The sequence below is a fragment of the Ictalurus furcatus genome, chromosome 4 (assembly GCF_023375685.1).
Source record: "Ictalurus furcatus strain D&B chromosome 4, Billie_1.0, whole genome shotgun sequence".
NCBI classification, from domain to species: domain Eukaryota; kingdom Metazoa; phylum Chordata; class Actinopteri; order Siluriformes; family Ictaluridae; genus Ictalurus; species Ictalurus furcatus.
The window spans coordinates 7,733,299-7,755,666 of record NC_071258.1 but is presented as its reverse complement, the minus strand read 5'-3'; the positions used below and the strand labels follow the sequence as shown (position 1 = coordinate 7,755,666).

At 39.8% G+C, this 22,368-nt stretch overlaps 1 protein-coding gene across 1 annotated transcript; it reads right to left on the bottom strand.

The window, feature by feature from the left end:
* Positions 1-1,632: 1,632 nt before the first annotated feature.
* On the bottom strand, positions 1,633-20,971 carry ap2m1b (adaptor related protein complex 2 subunit mu 1b). Its single transcript, XM_053622766.1, has 12 exons — positions 20,814-20,971; positions 17,644-17,760; positions 14,135-14,400; positions 11,516-11,598; positions 11,186-11,191; positions 10,948-11,083; positions 10,610-10,754; positions 6,135-6,257; positions 5,921-6,056; positions 4,990-5,087; positions 4,773-4,884; positions 1,633-4,117 (listed from the first exon to the last, which is right to left on the bottom strand). The coding sequence occupies exons 2-12, from the start codon at positions 17,715-17,717 to the stop codon at positions 3,983-3,985; spliced, it is 1,314 nt and encodes a 437-aa protein (XP_053478741.1). The 5' UTR covers positions 17,718-17,760; positions 20,814-20,971; the 3' UTR covers positions 1,633-3,982.
* Positions 20,972-22,368: the final 1,397 nt, after the last annotated feature.

Sequence of the window (22,368 nt, the reverse complement as noted above, 5' to 3'; positions counted from 1 at the left end):
ACAAGACATTTATTTCTTGTAATGTCAGATGGACATGGATCTTCCTTCCTGATCTTGAAAATGAAAACAGTTTGGGTACGCAATGCGATGATCTTCGGAACACTGTGTGATCGAGAGAGCACTTTTAACCTTCTCTTTCTCTGAGCATCCCTGAGCAGAGGTGAAAAAAAAGTGCTACTAAAATCCACTAAAAGCACCGTGTCAATATTGTTGCCTTTTTGTCGTCTTCTTTGTTTTGCAAGTCAACTCCAGACAGAACAGGCTGACACTGGCATTTTAAAGGCCTACACATTAGGCATGCACACACTGTGCTTCTTAAAAATCCACTACACAGAACAAGGTGAAAATTTGGCAAAGGCTTGGTGTCCTTGGCTAAATGGGCCCCAGTCTCTAACTAACCCTGTTACACTCTTTGACCTTCGGAAGGATGAGGGGCAGCCTGTAGTTTCTCTCAGCGTGGTACCTTAACTCTTGGATAATTATTTGGAGAAGTCCAGTATTGAGCAAGAGGAAATCATTAGATTATGATGGATTTACTTGGCATGAATGGTGCTTTGTCTAAGTGCCCTTGAATGACCTCCAACTCAATTCAGAATTCATAAGAGTTCAGAATGCTTTTCTTGTGATGGATGAGTCCTGAATATAAAACAATCATCGCAAAAACATACCTCAATAGGTTAATTGACTATTTCACAATAATGTACAAATTACAAAAAAACAAAACAACAACAGTTAGTAGTTTTGACAAGGTTATAAAGATACCTCTGTGTAAGGAGAAAAAAAAAAAGCTGGCTTTCAAACAATCTCTCGAAATTTGCTGTGACAGCATTGAATTAATGTACCCTTCGGAATGTTCGGAAGACAAGAGAAACGCCGCTTTAATGAAGGACACCTGAGAAGCGTACGCATAACTTGTGGCCTGCATTCTGGCCCGCGGCCGGGGCTTTGGCGACGCTCCAGGTGACTGCGGAACTGGAGGCTGTTTGACCCTGCGCTGTCACTCACTCTGGGAAAGAGCGGAGAAGAAAAGAAGAGGGAGGTGGAAGAGCAAAGCAGAGAAAGAACAGCAAGACAGCAGCTCCTCTTTCACCAGGCATGAGAGATGAGAGTTTAATTGGCCATCGATCCATCAGGCGGACCGTCCTTTGGCTCCCGTACCCGCTTAACGATTGGCCATGACATCAGCCTAAACACACACACACACCTTTGCAAGAACAGCTTCCTCAACTTGCCCTTCTCAGTGTAAATATACTCCATAGACAGGGTTGCAGTGTTAGAAATCACAGTCAGCCATTATATATACCTGATATATTTATTATTGAGTCTATTATTATAATTATAAACCTATGCCACTAGTCAGTTGAATGGAATGGGTTTAATCCAAAAAACATCAGTAACTTAAAAACAAGCTCATTCATAAATATGTAATGTGGAGGCACAGTGGATTAGAGGTTAGCACATCTGCCTCGCACATCTGGGGTCAGGGATTCGAATCCCGCCTCGACCCTGTGCGCACAGAGTTTGCATGTTCTCCCTATGCTTTGTGGGTTTCCTCCGGGTACTCTGGTTTCTTCCCCCAGAACACAGGCATTGTAAGCTGATGACATTTCCAAATTGTCTGTACTGTGTGAATGTGTGCGATTGTTCCCTGTAAGGGGATGGAAAACCATCCAGGGTGTGCCCCACCTTGTGCCCCGAGTTCCCTGGGATAGGCTCCAGGCTCCCCTGCGACCCTGTTTAGGATAAGCGGTACGAGAAATGAATGGATGGAAGTCTGTAATTTTCATGGAGTTTCCTTTGAATACCAAACAAGGTAAAGAAAAGTTGTAACCCTTTCATTACAAAGAACACAAACAAACAATAAAAAAAAACAACTAAACTTAGTTCTAAGGGTGACTTGTACTTTCATTGGAAAACGTGCCTTTACGATCTACTTTATATTTCTCCTGTAAATATATGTCCCAATATATAAAGGATATAAATCAGTGACATATGGAGAATATCAGACCAAAACAAGATCAAATCTGTGGGGTGTTTTACTGTTTACCCGACACGGACGTCTCTGATACGCTGCATGAATGCTGAATCTGGGCTAGAAAAGAATCCTGCCCTGCTAGCCCATTTATTCCCGCTGCTCGTGTATGACCATTATGTAAAATAAAACTGGAAACATCTTCCTCTGAGCAAACAGAAATGAAGGGATAGGTCTAATATTCAAGAGTGACTAATTTTCTAGAACATATGGCAACATGTGCCACAATAGGCGCAACAAAAGTACCCACTCAATCCACACGAATTCTTTTTTCTTCTCTTTATTAGGATTAACAGGACGATCACAAAGTTACCAAATGAAGAGCACACACTGAAGCTGAGGGATCAAGCCCCACAGGACCCTCATCATCTCTCAGAGAGGTGCAGAACATGTGAAGAAAATCTTTTTAGGAAAGGATGTAGTGTCGTTTGGACAGCTGAAGATTGCAGTCAGAGAAGGAAGGAAATCGGCACTTCCTGCAGGACTGCCGTTTAAGCAAGGTGAAGTGGTGAAACCTTGTACTTTGACTGCGTTATTGAATAGTGTTTTTTTGTTTTGTGAGAGGATAGAGTGAGAGAAGCAGAACTCAGCTCAGTGCTGCTTTCGAATATTTCTAAACAGGGCTGAAAGAGATTCCGGAAAATCTTTCCTTGAAAATCGGGAGCTCTGATTTAGTTCCAAAGAAATTCAGCCCATTTTTTTGTTTTCCTTCAAAGCTGCACACGTTGCTGTTCCTCCACATTTGTGGCATAAAAATCTCAGAGTAAACTAGAGGAGGGAATATGGGAAGATACACACCCCAGTGCACGGGAAGAATCCCACGGGTCTGCCGTAAACCTCTGGTAAACAACCTGGTAAACACGCTTGAGGGAAGAAGATTCCTGAGAGATGTTGGGGGACCCTCTGCTTATAGAGCCCGAGTCTCTCTCACATACATTCGTACATACATACATACACATAACCAGCCTGAATACACCTCCTCTACAGCCACAAAGCTGAAATTTCAGCCTGGCAGGTCACTTCTTACCCCTTCATGGTGTATAGAGTTTGTACACGCAGACACACAGCTGGATTTATTTCTTATAGTACTTTAAATTCATAGTTCCTCATTTCTGAGAATTTTGGTCACACACATAAAAGTGAAACATCAGAGACCAAAGCAGACAACATTTCCTCATTATTAGCCATATGAAAAACTATATCTGAAAAGTACTGACAGAGAGGAAGATGAAAGAGGATAAGTGATACAAGTTGGGGCAAGAGTAGTGATGCATACAATAAAACACTGCCTACAAAACATGGACAACAGCTGACTAATACACTTGGGGATTAGGATTTAATAAAGGAAAAAAAAAAAGAAAAAGAAAAGAAAAAAGGTAGGGAGTAGAACTGATGAATAAAAATTAAGTTTAGCTGACTACACCAGAGCAGAAAGTACAACCACACATCTTGTGAGAAAGAGGAAAACGAAGCACTGATGAGGCCTGAGAACAGAAGCACAGGTTCACTGCTTATCGTTAAACAGAGAAAATGAGCCTAAATCCTCCATTAATCGTTCAGCGAGGGGTCTGGAATGCTTAAAAAGAGGAAGAATGGGTGGGCCTGATGGAAAGGGGGCCTCGTCTTATAGCAAGTAAGTATGCATAATGAAGCGAAATGCAGCTGTCATATTATCAAAGATATCTAAACTTATTTTTAACCCTTTTTCTGTTTTCTCCACTAGACATTATTTCTGAATAACCAATGATATATATATTTTTTTAAATCTTTTGTTTTTCACTGTCAGTGTGAACACAGGAAAAGTGGAAGAGGAGGGGAAGGAACAGGAGAGAGAGATGAAGGGAATGCCTCTTCTGCACCTCCTCCAGTGAGGCTCTGCTTGCTCATCTCTCCTCGTCAGGCCCCCCCACATCCCTCTCTCCCCTCCTGACTGAGCCGGAGGGGCCGCCGTTAGCAGCGGGTCTCGTAGATGCCGCTGCGGCCGATGTAGCGGACCCATTTAATCACGTCGTGATCGCTGTAGTTCAGCTTTGGCTCAAACACCTTTAGGTAGCGCACCTTGAGTCCGGACGGGGCGAACGGCACCTGAGCGAGAACAACCGGAGTTTTATCATTAGAATTATCACAATACTAGGAATTGAGGTTCACTAACAAACAAAAACAAACAAACAAACAAAGCAGCACCGACGTGCAGATCTTTCTCATGGTGCACGGAATGTATAGATATGATGTGTAAATATTAAACAGGAATTCCTTCCTCCCTCGGTCTCACTGTATATTATTCCATATGTAATTTATTATTTGTCTGATGTCTTGAGCATTATTCTAAAATATGTGGAATAGTAAAAGAAGCATGGTTGGGTATATTCCAAATATTTGACTGGTGCTGCATCACTGCAAATTGCTGAGCATGAACAGTGAACCTTTAAGGACGATGCTCATGAACTCCTAAGACATATCTACACATATAGACAAATATCCAGAGGAAAATGCCTTTTTGAAAACACCCTCTAAGGCGGAGATATTTAAAACAAGGTTCGGAAAAGGTTATGTTTTTATTTTCAAAAACTATTGCTGATGTCACTATTGTGGTTTTGAGTATGTTTTAAATGTGCTAGGAACTATTATCTGATAGTTACATGATTCTATGCTAGAGTTAGTACGCACCTTTAAAAATTTATTCGTATTTGAAAAAAGTTGATTTTTACAAGGAGGTTACACATCCGAGAACTAAACTGACCTCAAAGTTCATGGAGATGGGTGGACGAGCCCACTTCTTCTTGTCATTGGTGGGCAGCAGCTCAATCTCAGCACTGATCTGTGACTCCTTCATACCAGCCATCCTCTTGATCCTAGACACACAAACACACACACACACACACAAACAAACTCTGAAGGAATCTACCAAAAACAAGGGCTTGTTTCATTGGCGTGAGAAAGCTGCAGGTGTGACTCACTTCCACACGATGGCATTTTCACTGGCCTTGTACTTGGCTTTTCCCTTCATGCAGATCACCTGCACACCACTGGTGTTGAGCGGGGTGGGAATGCGCACCTAAGGACACATGCAATATATAACCATACAATATGTTTATGAAACAAATAAATAAATCAGATAACTGCCTGCCATCAAACCCACTGCATCTTAAATAGTTCATCTCAATTACACGCAGGTGACAGTATTAATAATAATATGGTTTACCATAATTTTTGCACACAGTCTGCACAGCGCTAAATTATAAACCTATCTCGATTGTTAGCAACATTAACCTTTGTAGCTCTAGTGCAAATTAAAAAAAAAAAAAAAAAAAAAAAAAAAAAAAAATGGAGTACACGATCAGTCAAAAGTTTGGGGACACTCGACTCGAATGTTTCTCATGTTTTAAAAAACCTTTTGATCTGAAGGTGTATGACTAAATGTTTGAAATCGGTGTTGTAGACAAAAATATAATTCTGCCAACATATTCATTTCTTTCATTAGAAAAATAACGTTATTTCCTAAAAATATATATATTTTTTTAAATGTATGACTTGGAGCGAAATATTCCGAAAAGCAGACAATAAGAGTCCAACGTACGTGGGAACTCCTTTAATACAGTTAAAAAAACATCTCAGGGAGATTCCTCAAGAAATCGGTTGAGAAAATGCCAAGAATACATTTCTGGAAATTCTAGGCAAAAATGGGGTCTACTTTAAACATGCTAAAATACTAAATTATTTTGGATTTATCACCACAATATAATTCCCATAGCTCCATTTGTGTTACTCCAGAGTTTTGATGACTGTTATTATAAAATGTGGAAAATGTTTTTACTAAACATTTGACCGGTAGTACATTTAAATAACTCTCCGGAAAAGGGGACGATGACGACAATGACACTCACTCACCTCAATCTTCTGGGCCAGAAGTGACGGCTTGAAGTTGGACTTGATGACCACCTTCACCTCTAATTTGGTGCGTCCCACCTCTCTTACCAGAGGAATGACACGGAACGGCAGAATGATGTCCTTAGTGGTGCGATACCTAAAGTGACGACATACACTTAGGAAAAAAAGTGCACACAGTGACCTACGTTGTGTACACGTATAATCATATACAGACCTCATGAGCTCGTACTCTCCATCCGGTGGGATGAAGCTGATGCTGCGCTCTGAGTCAAACTTGCTGAGTCGCACACACTGGTGGAAGGTGCAGTCGTCGATGGCTATAGACTGCTTCCCGCTACTGCAGGGCGTACACAGGAAACACACACACTCTGAATAGCAAACATTACTGCAGAACAGGACACAAGCAGTACTGCTTAAGACAAGAAGTAAATCTGCGTATTGGGAGAATGCTGGGAAATTCAAATGCTTTTTTTCAGGCTCTATTACAGCTAGATGTTAGAACTAATAAATGGTGACAGTCATAACATAGGCACGCAGTTAAGCTATATGTGCTATTAAGGGTAATATTCTCTTGGATATTGGATATTAAATATACAGTTAAGTATGAAGAGTTTATGGGCAAGGTAAAACTTGCGGTGGCTAGGGTTAACACATATCTGTGTCATTGGTCAGATCTCAAGTTATTTGTGGAATACAGTGTTAGTTACATTTATATAGTGCTTTTCTAGACACTCAAAGTGCTTTACATGGTATTGGGGGGGTAAGTAGTATAGTTAGTAATACATAGTATTGTGTAGCATCCACCTGGATGCTGTGACTGCCATAGCATGCCAGAACGTCAACCACACACCAGCTCTTAGTGTAGAGGAGAGAGTGATATAGCCAATTCAGGAATGGAGATTATTAGGGGGCCATGATAGAGAAGAGCCAACGGGGGAATTTCGCCAGGACACCAGGGTTATACCCCTACTCTTTTACTATAAGTGTCCTGGGATTTTAATAACCACACAGAGTCAGGATCTCGGTTTAACGTCTCATCTGAAAGACGGTGCTGTTTTTAAAGTATAGTGTCCCGTCGCTGTTCTGGGCTATAAGGCCCCACGCAGACCACAGGGTGAGCGCCCCCTGCTGGCCTAACAAATACCACTTCCAGCAGCAACCTTAGTTTTCCCCAGGAGGTCTCCCATCCAGGTACTGGCCAGGCTCAACCCTGCTTAGCGTCAGTGGAAGTGCATTTAGTTGTTGCAAAAATAAACATTGAAAGAGAAAAAAAAAGTCCCACATGGCTTACTAATGCTATAATTAGAAGCAGGAACACATGGGGTCATGTCCGAGTCGAACGTCTGTGTAGAACGCCGTGCTCAGAGTTCCTACAGGTACCTTGGTGGAAACTGAGGTGCTTTCTAACACAATGCAGGAACTGTGACTGTTACATCGTTTTGAGCATGCCACAAGAATACAGCAATACAACACACTGAAGACTTTTTTTTCTTTGGCACTAATATAATCAGAATTACGTTATTAAACAGCTGCACATGGCAGCTGACTCAGCCGAGGCCTCATGCGATATTTGCTTTATGATTATAGCATTCACCTCACAGTGAGCAGCAAAAAGGAAAATTGACAATAATACAACTGGGTATTCTGGACAATATCTATAGTGTTCTGGGGCGATGGCTTGTGTGGATAGTTTTACAAACGCACAGGGCAGATGTTTCAAATGTCCACAAATAAAAGAAGGCCGAAGAAGGTTCTCATTCGCATAGCTAAAGTCGAAACTTAGTCAGAAGCTTGGGGAATAAAAGAGAGATAATATTTCCAGTAACATTCAGTACAACTACATTAAAACACTTAAACTGCAAATCGGTCTCGGATTACACCTGTTTTACTAGTTGCAACACGTGGCACCCCACATCCACTCAGTGTTTCATTTAGCAACAGACACTACTACCACATTTCTCTGTCTGATGTGGAGCATTCATTTCAGTGCTTTGTTTTTACTGCCTTATAAAATAGTACAAATACCAGTACTTGACAGATTATTATTAAAGTACATTTCTACTGTGTTCATACTGTGGCACACTGAATTTTAAATGAGCATGCGCTACTACAGGTTGAAATTTGCCGTGTGTTCAATAGTTCCCCTATATTAAAGTCTGTCAAAACAAATGCATGCGTCACTGACAGTTTAACTGCAGTGGGAAAAAACGATACTTGATTACATCCCAACCTCCCCCTGGAAGTTAGAAATTTTCAAAACATTTTAATTAAAGCAGAAGGCACACCCATACCACTGAGACTTCAAATGGCATGACACAAACACACACACCTGAGGCTTTAGAAACTAATACAGGAGAATTTGTAGATGGATGACTGGGTGAGGAGTGAGGTACACTACCTGCCTCCCAACTCACTGCAGTCCAGCAGAGAAAAGGGGGGGAAAAAAATGTGCAAATTACAAAATAAAAAAAAACTGAACATGAGAACAAAAGGACAAACCTCACTTACAGCAAAAACAGAAGACAAGCATGCAATTACAGCAGTCATACTCAATAAACGAGACGAAATCAAACCTTACAACAGTACAGTCCAAAAGTCTGAATCGTTTAAAACCTAATACAAAGCATTAGTTCAAGTTGATAAATGACCTATTATCTTATACCTTACGTGTTTAAAGTCCCAAGAGACAGTGTAAAATATTAAAATGGGTGGTACTCATAATATATCATATGTACACGGACACTGCCGGTGCACCTGGTGAGAATCAGGACGGTTCAGCCTTACTCGACAGAACCTACTGAATTATAGTGTAGTAGTTTAGAGTCTTAAGGCTGCCAAGACTTAAACATATCTTTCAAGTAGGAACTTGTATTTTATTTGAGTAAAAGCTGTGTGGAAGGCACAAGCAACATCACTGATCAGACCCTCACTTCACACTGAAGAGGAATTATTCAGGCAACACGCACGACACCACTTACTCATACTTTGTACTACATGGTCAAACTTGAACGGTAAATTAATTTGTAGGTAAAAAAACCCAACAAAAAACAAAAACAACCCCCCCGCCCCCCAAACAAATTCAGGGTTCGTAGGCTTCTAAATAAACAATTCAAGAAATTCAATATCCCGTTGGTGCCTTTATTTCATCCAGCTCTTGTGATACAATTAAAATAGTGCCAAAATGTACGCTCCCAAAGTGTTCATGTTTGTTGTCTCTTAACGAGGAAGATCTTTCAGCCAATAAGAGTTTTGTTCAACTTGATGAACAAATGATTCAATTGCAGAAAATCATAAACAGGAAAACAGTTCTGAGTAGACAGGCTTGTATGTTATTGATTTTTTCCCCTGTGATTGGGATTTTAAAATACAGAAAGACAGGAATTTCCACCATTTCCGGTTTAAGGAGAGTGATGGAGGTGTAATAATATTACCAGCTGTTCAGTCGGGAACTGTGGTAATCATGAAAACTCAGCTGGATGGGGGCCTTTTAAGTGATTCTTACAAATTGGTTGTCAAAGCATGGTCAACATTTTTACTGTTTAGTGTTGAGCAGAACAGCATGGTTTAAAAAAACAAATATTTAAATCGCTTTCTAACTATTTTCACCATTAACATGATTTGTAACGCGTTAGAGTTTACACGTCACTGTAGGCCTTTTTTTTTTTTCCTCTTTCCATCTTATGGCCAAAAACCAAAAAAGCCACGTTGACCATTTTCGGGCGGAGTCAGGGAAGCCTTCGCTCTTGGACTGATCCAGGGCCAGAGCGCACTAAGCTTTCTGCCACTCGAGTAACTGACATATTTTCAGGACTTTTCCCTTCACAATAACGAGTCAGAAGAGAGTACTGCTGAATGGGTGGCATTTAAATCCCTCAGTTTTACTTCCACAGACACAAATAAAAGCTACATTTGTGGGAGATACACACACTGTGGCTCAGACAGACTCAAAGCCTCAATCCCCACCCCAAACTACAATGCACCTAAACATTACTCTAACAATGGCATACGCTGATGTTTTTGCAGTGCTTCTATGTAGTGATCGACCGATTATCGGTTTTACCGATATTTCCCCTGATATTTAAGCATTTTTCCATAATCGGTTATCGGTTTTGTAATATCGGAAAACCAATGAACAGCCACCTTGTGGGCTTTTTGAGAACTGCACGCAGGAGCACCTTTGTAGGACTAAATCTGAAGAAAGACACGAACAGTGCATTTTATTTTTTTGCACTTTTACAGACCCCTCTATTTATTGGTGTATAAATGAGAGTTTTGTTTTGTATGCTAGGAGGATGTGAAATTGACAAAATTGTTATAAATAAAACGGTTTGTTCAGTTCAGTGGTGCGATCACGGTCAAAAACAGAAGTAAAACAATAAATAAATATTGGTTATCGGGCACGTAAACATGCAAATATCTGTACCGGTTATAAAACCTTTTAAAAATCAATATCGGTCGATCTCTTCTCCTATGCAAAATGTGTAATGGCTGGTACCTCTGGTAAATAAACTTTATCGGCAATAATCATCACTGGATATCGTGGCATTGTTATATTATGTTATACTGCACAAGCCTAGACTCAGACCTTAGGACTGAACTGTATGGTTCTTTTATGTATAGTTTTTCATTCCAAGGTCAAGGAGAACTATTTACCAAAGAAATCCACAACAATCTAGTTTAGTGTCTCACCTCTTGCCTGCATCATCAGTGGTGCCCCCTTTGCCCTGCTTGTCGATGACAATCTTGTCATTCATGCCAAACTTGCACTCAGGCATTCCACTCAGGTAGCTCTTCATAACCACACGGCCTGACACATGGGCACTCAGCACCTGACCTACACACACACACACACACACACACACACACACACTTCATATATATATATATAAACATACATATCCAGCCATGCCATGGGCACACGGTGTACGATAAACGCTAAAATCACCAAAATGTACCAAGCACATCATACCGACACACAATGCTCCTAGAGCCCCATGAGCTAGTTCAGCAATGGAATTGAGTGTTACCTTGCGGTGACATAAGCAGGTTCACACTCTCCAGAACATCCAGGAAGAGCTCGTTGCGACGGTACTTGATGCCCTCACGCCTCCATCCGATCTGCCCGGTCACCTGACTGGTGATCTGAGACTGCTCTTCTTTAGTCTGGAAGCAAATACAGAGAAAATGATTACGATAAAACGTTTGTAGTGTCTGGTTAATTATTCTCAGAGAGAGAGAAATCTGTGCTATCACAGGTGTGCTTACATGATGCTGGAAGGCAGGTTGTCAGACCAGGCGATGGAGCACGGAGAGTTAAAGACAACAGAAAACAAATCAAATCAGTTTATTTGCAGTGACTCAAATAATTGAAGGGATAGCAGCATTAACAGCGAATGTTTACATCACAGGAAGAATAGCAAAATGTCACCAAACTCAGAGTCAGTGGAGCAAACTAAATATTTACATACCCAAAACCACATTTAAATAGCCCAACAAATATTGACCTGGACCATGGGTTGTTGGCTAGTAACAACGAAGTAATAAAACTGCCATCTTGTTTAAAGTACTCTGAAAATTATAACTGTTCGCACTAACCTGGCTCTTGATTCCCTGTTGAGTGATGAAGGTCTTCAGTGCTCCGGTCTCAGAGTTTTGTGGGTAACCAAAGTCCAGGATCTCTACAGTAAGGGGAAAGAACCATGTAGACGGCACTAATTCATCACAAGCACAACGACACACAAAAAAAAGTGGTACGTTCATTTCTGTCTATCTGTAACTTCTGCAAAACAATCCTGGCCTGAAAAAGGCTTTACGGAAGTGCATACAGTTGAGGTCATAAGTATACATACGTCTTGCAGAATCAAAAAAATTTTAATAAATAAAAATGAATAAGAGGGATCATAAAAACTGCATTTTCTTTTTATTTAGTTCTGCCCTGAATAATCCATTTCACATAACAGATGTTCACATAGTCCACAAGACACAATAATAACTGAATTTACATAAATGAAAAAAGTTCAAAAGTTTACATACCCTTGATTCTTAATACTGTGTGTCGTTAGCTGTATGATCAATGACTGTTTTTATGTTTTGTGATAGTTGTTCATGAGTCCCTTGTTTGTCCTGAGCAGTTAAACTGCCCACTGTTCTTCAGAAAAATCCTCCAGGTCCTGTACAGACCTTACTTTTCCAGCATCTTCTGCCTATTTGACCCCTTTCCAACAGCAGCTATATGATTTTGAGATCCATCTCTTCAAACCGAGGGACTCGTACACAACTATTACAAAAAGTGCAAACATTCACTGATGCTCAAGAAGGCAACACGATACATTAAGAGACAGGGGGGTGTAAACTTTTGAACAGAATGATCGGTGTAAATTGTTATTTTGTCTTCTGGGAAACATCTACATATCTTTTGTAGCTTCTGAAGAGCACTAACGGGGGGATCTTTAAACAAAATAAATGTACACTGATACGGACACGATACGTAAACATTATTATTAAAATAGCTTCTCCTGGACTATTATTTAAGGCAACATTATTATTATAGTTTTTAATGAACATTTTGCAGATTCTGCAAGGCGTATGTAAACTTAACAGACCTCGACTGTAATTATTTAAACCTGCCTAATGGGTATTCGCTGAACAGTTATGTACATCATTGTTATAGTCAACACTAAATATCAGCTCGACAACAAATATTTTATGATGAGACCACCTAGGTAGGCCAGGAGTTTTGGCATTGTTTCTGCCTCCGGAGATAAAGACGGCAGCACAGAGACAGCTGCTTATTTTGGACAAATTTCAAGGAGCACTGGAAGTGTCCTGCTCAGAGAAGGCAACCCAATTACTTTATATGCCAGAGGAGAAGCATTCAATGGGGGGGGACGAAAACAAAAAACAACATGGTGGGTAAAACTGTCTGTCTTTCTGATATAATACCACAATAATATTTTGTTACCCATTTCAAAATCTTAAGCAAACAACATACGGAAATCTCATCTCAAGCACTTAGTTAATAATGTTGCAGGATTCCAGGATGTGTGAAGATGCTGCTCTGTCTGCGCAGTATTTTCTTTAGGTTTTGATTTTCTTATATACAAGTCATAAAAATCAAAACCTAAAAAAACCACAGCACAACAGAAAGTCCAGCTGCTGCTTGTGGGAATAAGTGAACTCCTGGTATGCTGGGTAAAGTTAAAAAAAAAAAAAACACACCAAAAAAAACGATAGACTCTGGAAAAGGAAACAGGCAAAAAGAGAGTCAACAGCTACAACCCATAATAACCAACATCAAACAACAGGTTATATTACACTGTACAAGATGTAGGTTTGTTTTCATGCAAATGAATTATGTTGTTTCCTTATACCAGGGCCATAGAAATTCCTGTTACAGAAACTTGGTCAAAGAAAGAAAGAAAAAATAAATAAATAAAAAACTCTTTCCATGACTCGTTACAGCATCATCTCTGTATCTTCATCACTGGGTCAGATGTGATTTCTAAGAAGGTGGTACAAGGCTGGGTGGGAAAGTAGGCGGCCAACCAAGCTTTACATTTCTAAGTTAGTCCATCATTTAATGAAGGAAGGCAGAGCTCAATGTAGAGCTGATGACTGACAACAAGTGTACGATATCACAAACGGAGACCTGCCAAACACAAACAATGTGTAGTCCTCTTTGAAGAGGAACAAGGCATAGTCTCCAGGGGTGGGGTGTTAGTGTGTGTACGTACATGGCCCACTAACCACCAGGGGCTTGAGGTTATTACTCCATTCTAATTAGTGGTGATTACATAGCAAAGCATCACTATTGCACATATTATGGACAAAACTTTGGTGGGTAACTCGTCCTACACCGTTATGACATTAACGAAGGCTCAAACAGGCTTACTCAGGAAGTGTGCTGTTAAAAGTGTATGGACTAGAAACGGGCGAGTTTAAGAGGTGTAGGTCTGTAGGTGTAGTGTTGTTTACGCTTGTTTACACAACAATTCACTGCCGTATTTTTAAAACCATCTCCAGACACGTATTCTTGTCAGAGATCATCCTTGTCTCCTCACGAGACTAATTTATGCTTAAACAAACAATTCCACCTTGATGCGTCAACTGCTTTTCTTTGGTGATACACAGCTGATATAAGCTTAACGTAATTGGACTCTGGTGAAAAATGGAGAGACAAAAGAAAAAGAAAAAAAAAAAAGCAAGTCAGTTTACCATCTAACAGCTCGTAGATCAACACAAAGTTGTTTTTGATGTTCTCCTCACTGATCTTGCCGAAGTAGGCGGTCATGACGTCGCACATCTTGTAGAGGAACTCGAACACCATGGCGGCGTTGACATTCTGCTTGGTGACGGCAGCCAGCCAGATGTTGGAGCGCTTGACGTGGAAGAAGCTGGTGCGTGCGATGTTGGTGACGGGCGAGCGGACCTGCTGGCGAGCGTGGATCACGTTAACCCGGAATGCATCAACCGCGTTCCTCCTGCGAAAAACATACACAAACAAAAATTAGAACACGAACAGAATGCACTAAAATCAATATCGTTATTGGAGACACCTTTTAATCTTTTCATTATATGGTCGTGCTAATCGTCAACAATTGACAAGTTTCGCACTTTTCCTAAAAAATTGCGACATGTTCAAGCTTTAGTACCTTCATATTTTAAAAAGGCACAACTGTCATTTTTAAACCCAATGCTATTATTACCACTTCACATTCAGAGTCTGAGCCACACCCTTGCACAACAGCGAAGAAAGGCGAACGCGAACACGTTTTCTCCAAGACATACGAAACCACTTGCTGCATCTTTCTGAGTTGCAGCTTATGCAAGATCACAGAGCAATTAAAAGCACAATCTGTCTGATTTTGTCTTCTGTTTAAGGCCATCTTTTAAATCCAAACTATACCGTCTAGACTAGAGATTTATCATGATGTGAAAATGTACAACACACACGTGCTTGGTACATCATAATATTATGCTTGCTGTCCATCCTAACATACAATGCAAACCCACGGAAAATGCTAGAAGAAGGGGGGGGGGGAAGAAGTTTTTCTAGTCATTATATTTTGAACTAAATTGAATCAATAAACTCCAAGAGTTATAAAATGGCCTATGAAGATGCAACCCATGCTCTCGGTATAGTGATCGCTATCTACAGAGTGATAGATGAACCGGAAGGGGATCAAAATAGCGGACTGGAATCAAAGTAGATACTGGACTCTTATCAGGTTCACTTCTGTACTGTGTCCACACTGCACTGACTGCTTGGTCAAAAAAATAAAAAAATTTAAAAAATAATAATTTTAATAGAAGAACATGCACGTTTGCCAAACTGTTAGAGCGCAAACTGTAACGAGGCCTGCAACTATTGACTATCGAGATCATTTTCCACCACATTCTGCCTCAAACATTTCTGTACTGCACAGTACTTTTGCCTCACAACTCTGAGGTTGGGGGCTCGAATCCCACCTCTGCCCTGTGTGCGTGGAGTTTGCAGGTTCTCCGCATGTTTTGGGGTTTCCTTTGGGTACTCCGGTTTCCTCCCCCAGTCCAAAGACATGCATTGTAGGCTGATTGTAGTCTGTGTGAGAATGTGTGTACGCGCGATTGTGCCCTGAGATGTATTGGCACCCGACCCAGAGTGTCGCACACCTTGTGCCCGGAGTTCCCTGGGATAGGCTCCAGGTTCCCCAGCGACCCAGTGTAGGATAAGCGGTACGGAAAAACGGATGGATGGACGGGAAATTCCTGCATTTTATAAGCATAAGATAAACTAAAAGCATAATTCAGCTTAAGAATTTGATAAAACAAAACCCTCGGTAAAAGACAAACCATACGTACATATCTTTTCTGTACGATAGCACACAGTTACAAATAAATAAAGGGCATAAACTTAAAAACATACTTTATCAAATTGTCCAAAAGACACATTCTCTTTCAAGTCTCGTTTTTAAAGTGACAAAGTGATAAAATAAGTTATAAATGACATCATTACACCCACGCAGTCTACATAAATCAAAGTTATTTCCAAACTATGTTTTAGACCAGCAATAACCGTCTTACCATCATCTATATACGTTTTCTCTACTCTGCTCATCAACTAGCTAGCAATGCTGAGAGGCAGGAACTAATTGTGTTACATCAGTACGGATGTAAATGACAGCTCGCTCTCTAGAGGAATCGGAAATGCGGCAGCGTTTAGGTTGCCATGTGCTCTGCTGAAAGATTTTTCCCCCCATTAGACTTTTCCTGATCGGGTGTGGTGTTGTGGCAGGATAGTTCATATTCGTACAGACACTAAGCGCCTCCATCAAAGCCTAGACTGCCGGAGCAATCTAGAAACTGATGAGGTGTATACACAGGGCATAAAATGGGAGATTTCTTTTTCTTCAAATTAAACAAATCCTTACATAGTCCTCAGTGCTTCGTTGAAATGAAAGCCATTTTGATTTTGTTATAATGCGGAATACACATTTCAGTCATTTCACTTGGACTCCTGTACGATTAACGAGAAAAGAAAACAAAACCCAAGGCATCTCACTATCTTAAACTCCTCTTCATACACACATCACCCTCCTCCTCCTCCATTCTGCCTTAAGAAGAGATAAGGGCCATGAACACTCCCACCTTTCCCTGTATTAAGTGTAGGTTTTCATGGTCACTCAACTGTTACACTTTGTCTACAGAGCATCATTACATACTCAGCGTGCACACGAACACACACGCACTTGTGGTCTGCGACAGCCAACACCGCTTTACAGAGCCACTGTAGCCATAGCAACCCAGTGTCTGAACAGTGTCTGGGACTTTTAATGCATCTGGGTTTTGTTTAAAAAAAAAAAAATGTTTAAAATGACTTGTTTCAAAGAAACTGATTTTTTTTTTTTTTTTTTTTTTTAAAAAGCAGCTACTAGTGCCGCAGTTTAAATTATGAGCACATTAGTGTTTCTTGGCCTTAGATGCATGTAAATCTATTGAAGGAGACCTTTCAAACAAAATTAGGCAGGTTTCAAAACCTAATAGGTGCACTTTAAGAAAATATATTTCCTCTTTATTATTGTTAAATAAACGCTATTTTGCACATTTTATCTCACCAACCATTTCTCATTTGTGATAATTAAGACATTCGTCTGCATTTTCATTATTCACAATCCAGAAGTGAGATCTCTTGAAAGCTCCTGCTTAATACACAGAGTGACGATGACGGAGAGGACCAGACGTTCAAAACTGTGGTTACACTTCACTAGAGTTGATGATAGACAACGCTCCTAGTTGGTTTGCTTACCTTACGTTGAAATGATGTAGATTTCATTACATATTCAACATATTTTCTACTTGTTCTTAACAAGTATAAATAAAGAAATAAATCAGTATGTAAACACTTCGGCTATTAAATGCACATGACTTTCAATTTTACAAATAAGCTACATAGAAATCTTTACATTATTTTATTGTGCAGTAGATAAAATCTTAAACACTTAAATCTTCACACTGGTGCATTTACAAAGATATATATTAATAAACTATGCTTAATCAGAAATTAGTGTAGAGCTACCGATAAAGTACCGATAAGAATACCGTTAAAATACCGGATCGATAAGCAGTAACGGTAAGAGTAGTAATACCATTAAAACCGTCACGATACCCATCCCTAATTACATCGTCGTCTACTCAGATACTGATCTTAAATCTCGTGTCGAGGAAGCAGGTGGATCGGCCCTCACCCTATGTCGTCGCGGTAGACGCGCGAGATCAGCACCTCGCCCTTGTGGTTGTAGATGAAAAGTCCTCCGATCATGGTGGCGCGGTCTCTCAGTGTTCACATGCCATGGTACAGAAATCTGGAAAACGAGATTAAAGACGAATCAAACACAGAAGACACACCACCGCCAAAGTAATAACTGTGCCACACTGTGATAAAGCTGTTTTACTCTGCATGTGTGTGGAATATATAACACTCAGCAGTTTAACTTTGCAGAGGTTGTGTACTTCAATTGCAGAGTATTAATGCTAATACTGAAGAAAAATATACAAGATGGGACATTATGACATTTTTATACTAATAATTGTCTCATCTTTCATTATGGTCAGTAATACGATGAATTTTTTTTTTTTTTGAGTGTTGTTCGAATGCAATTTTCAGAAACCGCTCCTTTAACAGAAAATTATCCCTGGGGCAGATATTGCATTGCAAATGAGTTTCTGTTTTTGTGGCCAAAAGACAGAGCTTGGGACAGACGATTGCTGCTTACTCTCCCTTTCAATTGAAGCAGGAGGAGTGATGACTCTTTAAAATCTCCCTGATAATTAATATTACCGTTGCACGAAAGATTACCATTGTACTCGCCAAGATCAGTACAAGCCTGAGCAAGCTGATATCATTTCACTTGTAAAAACAAAACAAAAAAACCCCCAGCTAAACAGCTTACATGATTATAGATATGGAAAACTGGTGTTATTCTGTTTACTACATAATCTCCTAATTACAAGTAATACGAGAAGGTTCAGTGAAAATGTATGTGTGTATGTATATAAAAATAAATAAAATGACCCAGTCGGCAAATACAACTGTCCTAACTACACTAATCAAGTACCAACGTTTTCATGCCACAAAAGCTACCTACAAGTCAGGACTGAGGTATCGCTAATGTACACTGATCAGTTATTACATTAAAACCACCTGCCTAATATTGTGTAGAAGTTAGCAGCAGATCCTTTAAGTCCTGCAAGTTGAGGTGGAGCCTCCGCGGATTGTTTAACTTATTTGTCCGGCACATCAAGCATCTGTGGGATCGGACTGAGATCTGGGGAATGTGGAGGCCAAGCTAACACCTTGAACTCTATCATGTTCCTCAAACCGTTCCTGAACAGTGTTTGCAGTGTTGCAGGGCACGTTATCCTGCTGAAAGAAGCCACTGCAATTAGGGAATATTGTTGCCATGAAGAGGTGTACTTGGTCTGCAACGTTTAGGTAGGTGGTACGTGTCAAAGTAAGATACACATGAATGCCAGGACCCCATACACAATACACGGTTGTCCTTCCTTGGACCACTTTTGATAGGTACAAACCGCTGCATACAGGGAACACTTCACAGGACCAAAAAGGTGTTTTGGAGATGCTCTGACCCAGTCGTCCAGCCATCACAATTTGGCCCTTGTCCAAGTCGCTCAGATCCTTACTCTTGCCCGTTTTTCCTGCTTCCAACACATCAACTTCGAGAACCGACTGTTCGCTTGCTGCTTAATATATCCCACTCCTCGACAGGTGCCAGTGTAACGAGATAATCAATGTTTTTCACGCCACCTGTCAGTAGTGGTTTTAATGTTATGGATGATCGGTGATGTGAGATATTATATATATATATATATATATATATATATATCTCTCTCTCTCACATCAATGTGATTGTGAAAAAGGGCGGGGCTAAAAAAGTCAAATGTGCCTTTAAACAGGTTTCAGATAATGTAGCTGTTGCAAGAGGACAAAAACAGTAAACAACATTTTTTCTGATGAGTTTGGATATTTTTATTGCTACAATTTAAGAAGACATGTTATAGATTTTCAGTACAAAATTATTTAGATTAGGCTGAAAAACAAGATCAGTACAAGATTAGGCGGAAAAACACTGCAGGATTCCTTTAATATCTACATGCCAGCGTGTATACTCGGCTCTACGCCTCTCCTTTTAAAAATTCTTCAAAACACACTTCTAAATGGTAAACTAGAAGAAGAGAGCAAGCAAACACAAACACACGACCTAAGAGAGTCAAATAAATTAATTAGCCTGTGTTGTAAACATCTTGATGTAGCAATGCATTAAAGAATACAGTGCAGTCAGTGACCTTGAACAGATCTTACTGAAAACATTCATCTTCATGGCTTATTGAGGGACAGGAAATAAACTACTCATATTCATATTTAAGTCCAGATATGCATTTCATGCATTTATTAAGACTAAATGGACTGATATTTTTTTTTGTAAATACATCCATCGTTTTACTTGAGTGCCAGAAAAGTCCTAAAAAAAAAAATCTGCAATACAAAAACCAATCACATTATTGAACAAAATGAGTCCATTTACAGGGTTAAGGTCAAAGCTTATATAAGGACTCAGAAGAGATATTCACTCACACTCGCCTCCAGGATTCAGTCAGAAATTTTAATATACAAGATAAGCCTTTGGTTGCTAGAAGAATAATTAGAAGAGTAATTATATATTTAGAGGGGAAAAAGAAAGAAAAATCACATCATATTTCACAGAACCGCAGCAACCAATATGTCTGCCGCTAAAACCGGCCTTTTGGGGCTCAATCCACAACGGACATTTAGTGCACTATGTAGTGCGTAGAATCTAAATATTTCCTAACGTGTGTAGTGCACTCGTGTTGAAAACGCGAGCTGTTTAGGATACAGCCCACGAAAATGTGCACTTACCTAAAATAACACTTCAGTCATGGCACGTACAATGTTCTTAATAGTCAACATTGTCTAAACCTACGCGTGATAAAATATTTAATACTTTTTATATCTATATATATATATATAATTGAACCGATATCGCGGTTGAAATGTTGTCGAGACAGGAAAAAACATACCTGAGCACCGCTGCAGGGCGACTGGCTAACAGCTTAGCAACATCACGATTGACGTTTATTTGAAAATAATGCTATATTTATTAGATATCAAACAATAACAAAGAAATGTATAGGGTAATTTATCGGTTTGTGATACCCCAGGTTAAACACTGTCTAAACAAACTAGCCCATGTTATAGTTTTATAGACTAGCTAACGTTACTCGCTGTAGCGAAGCTCGACTCGTTTGAATTGAATTTCTGCCAAGACACTCTTTCAGTACATTATGACCAAAAGCCAAAAAGACTCTTAAAACTTACCAGGTGACTGTCTGACTGCCACAAAACCGGGCCGGTGTCGCCCAAATAGCCGTAGCTAACGCTCTGATATTCAGTCAGATCTGGAACACTATAGCGGTCACTGATCAGTCATTCTATTCAAGATGGCCGACCTCTCCCTCCTCACGAACAGCGGTATTTTTTTTTTTTACACACCCGTATTTTCGTAGACTCCACATACTGCTCCAGGATTGGCTGAAAGGACACACGTACAAGCCGTCACAATCCTATTGGAGAAGCAGGAAAATAATAGCCAATCATAGAGTAGAAGGCGGGATCAGTCGGAATATGGATGTTCTGGGGGGGACTCCTTCTGTCAGCTGACCCGATGTATAATGACGTAACGTCCAACCCAGCAGGAATACAGAATTTTTTTGGGGATGACAAATATTCCACTTTCATTTGAGTCGGATATTATAAATGTTGGGGGGTTGTGTTCATTGCTTGTATTCGTTTTTAGGGTTATTTTAAATAGTTTTAAAAGAGCAATGAGGTATAGCTGAACTGAACAAAAGATTGTCATTTTAAGCATGAGTATAATGGTTGGTGATGAGGAAATATTTTTAAATGTCTATATTATTATCATTCATTTATTCATTCATTCATCAATTCTTGGTCAGGGTGGATCCGGAACCTACCCGGCCTGGGTACGTTGGTCACAAAGTGGGAAAATACACCCTGGGCCTGAGAATATGCAAGGCATCATGGGGCAATGTAGTGTAAACAGTGGAAGAAGTTGGCTACTGGCAAGTTTTTGGGAGGAAACCAGATAACCTGGAGGAAAACCGTCTGCAGAACTCCACACGGATTGTTACCCGAGCTTAGTCTCAAACTGGGAACCCTGGACCCTGCGAGGTGGCAACATTACCCGTACCAACATGTTTGTGTGTGTATACCATATATATACAGTACTGTGAAAAGGTTTTAGGCACATGCGAAGAAATGCTGTAGAGCAAAGATGCCTTCAAAAACCATTAAGTTAAATGTTTCTACAATACAAACTATACTACCAGGAGCAGTAAACAGGAATAAATTAAACAAAGTCAATATTTGGTATGATGACATTTTGCTTTAAAAAAAAATTGTAGTCTCAGGCAGAATTAGTGCAGTTTTAAAAGGAAATGAGCTGTAAGTTTTACTGAACATCTTGCAGAACCAGCCACATTACTTCAGGAGACTTTGACTGTCGCACTTGCTTCTTATTTTTGCAGCAAAACCCATCAGCCTTCTTGCGTTTTTGTCTGAAAAGCAGTCTCTTACATAATATGCTGCTTTCTTTACTGATATACAATCATTTATTTGATTTTGTGCTAGAAAACTAATGTTTGGAAATCTAAATGTTTTTGTACTGACTCGATATAACATATCTATATCACAAAGTTTGTACTTAAAAAAAAAAATAGGATGCTTAAGACTTTTTCCCAGTACTGTATATAATATATACACACTCATATATTACAATACTTACTTAAAATGTATTAGCTGATACTTTGGACACATGACACATTGAAAAGACAGATTCACCAAACACAACATG

Bases quoted from the DNA above. Each gene is read 5' to 3' on its own strand.
- ap2m1b (XM_053622766.1), bottom strand. From the start codon at position 17,717: ATGATCGGAGGACTTTTCATCTACAACCACAAGGGCGAGGTGCTGATC. The intron at 11,599-14,134 runs GTAAACTGACTT...CCCTTACTGTAG, and splicing joins GATCTACGAGCTGTTAGATG to AGATCCTGGACTTTGGTTAC. The intron at 6,057-6,134 runs GTCTGTATATGA...TCGTCACTTTAG, and splicing joins GGAGAGTACGAGCTCATGAG to GTATCGCACCACTAAGGACA.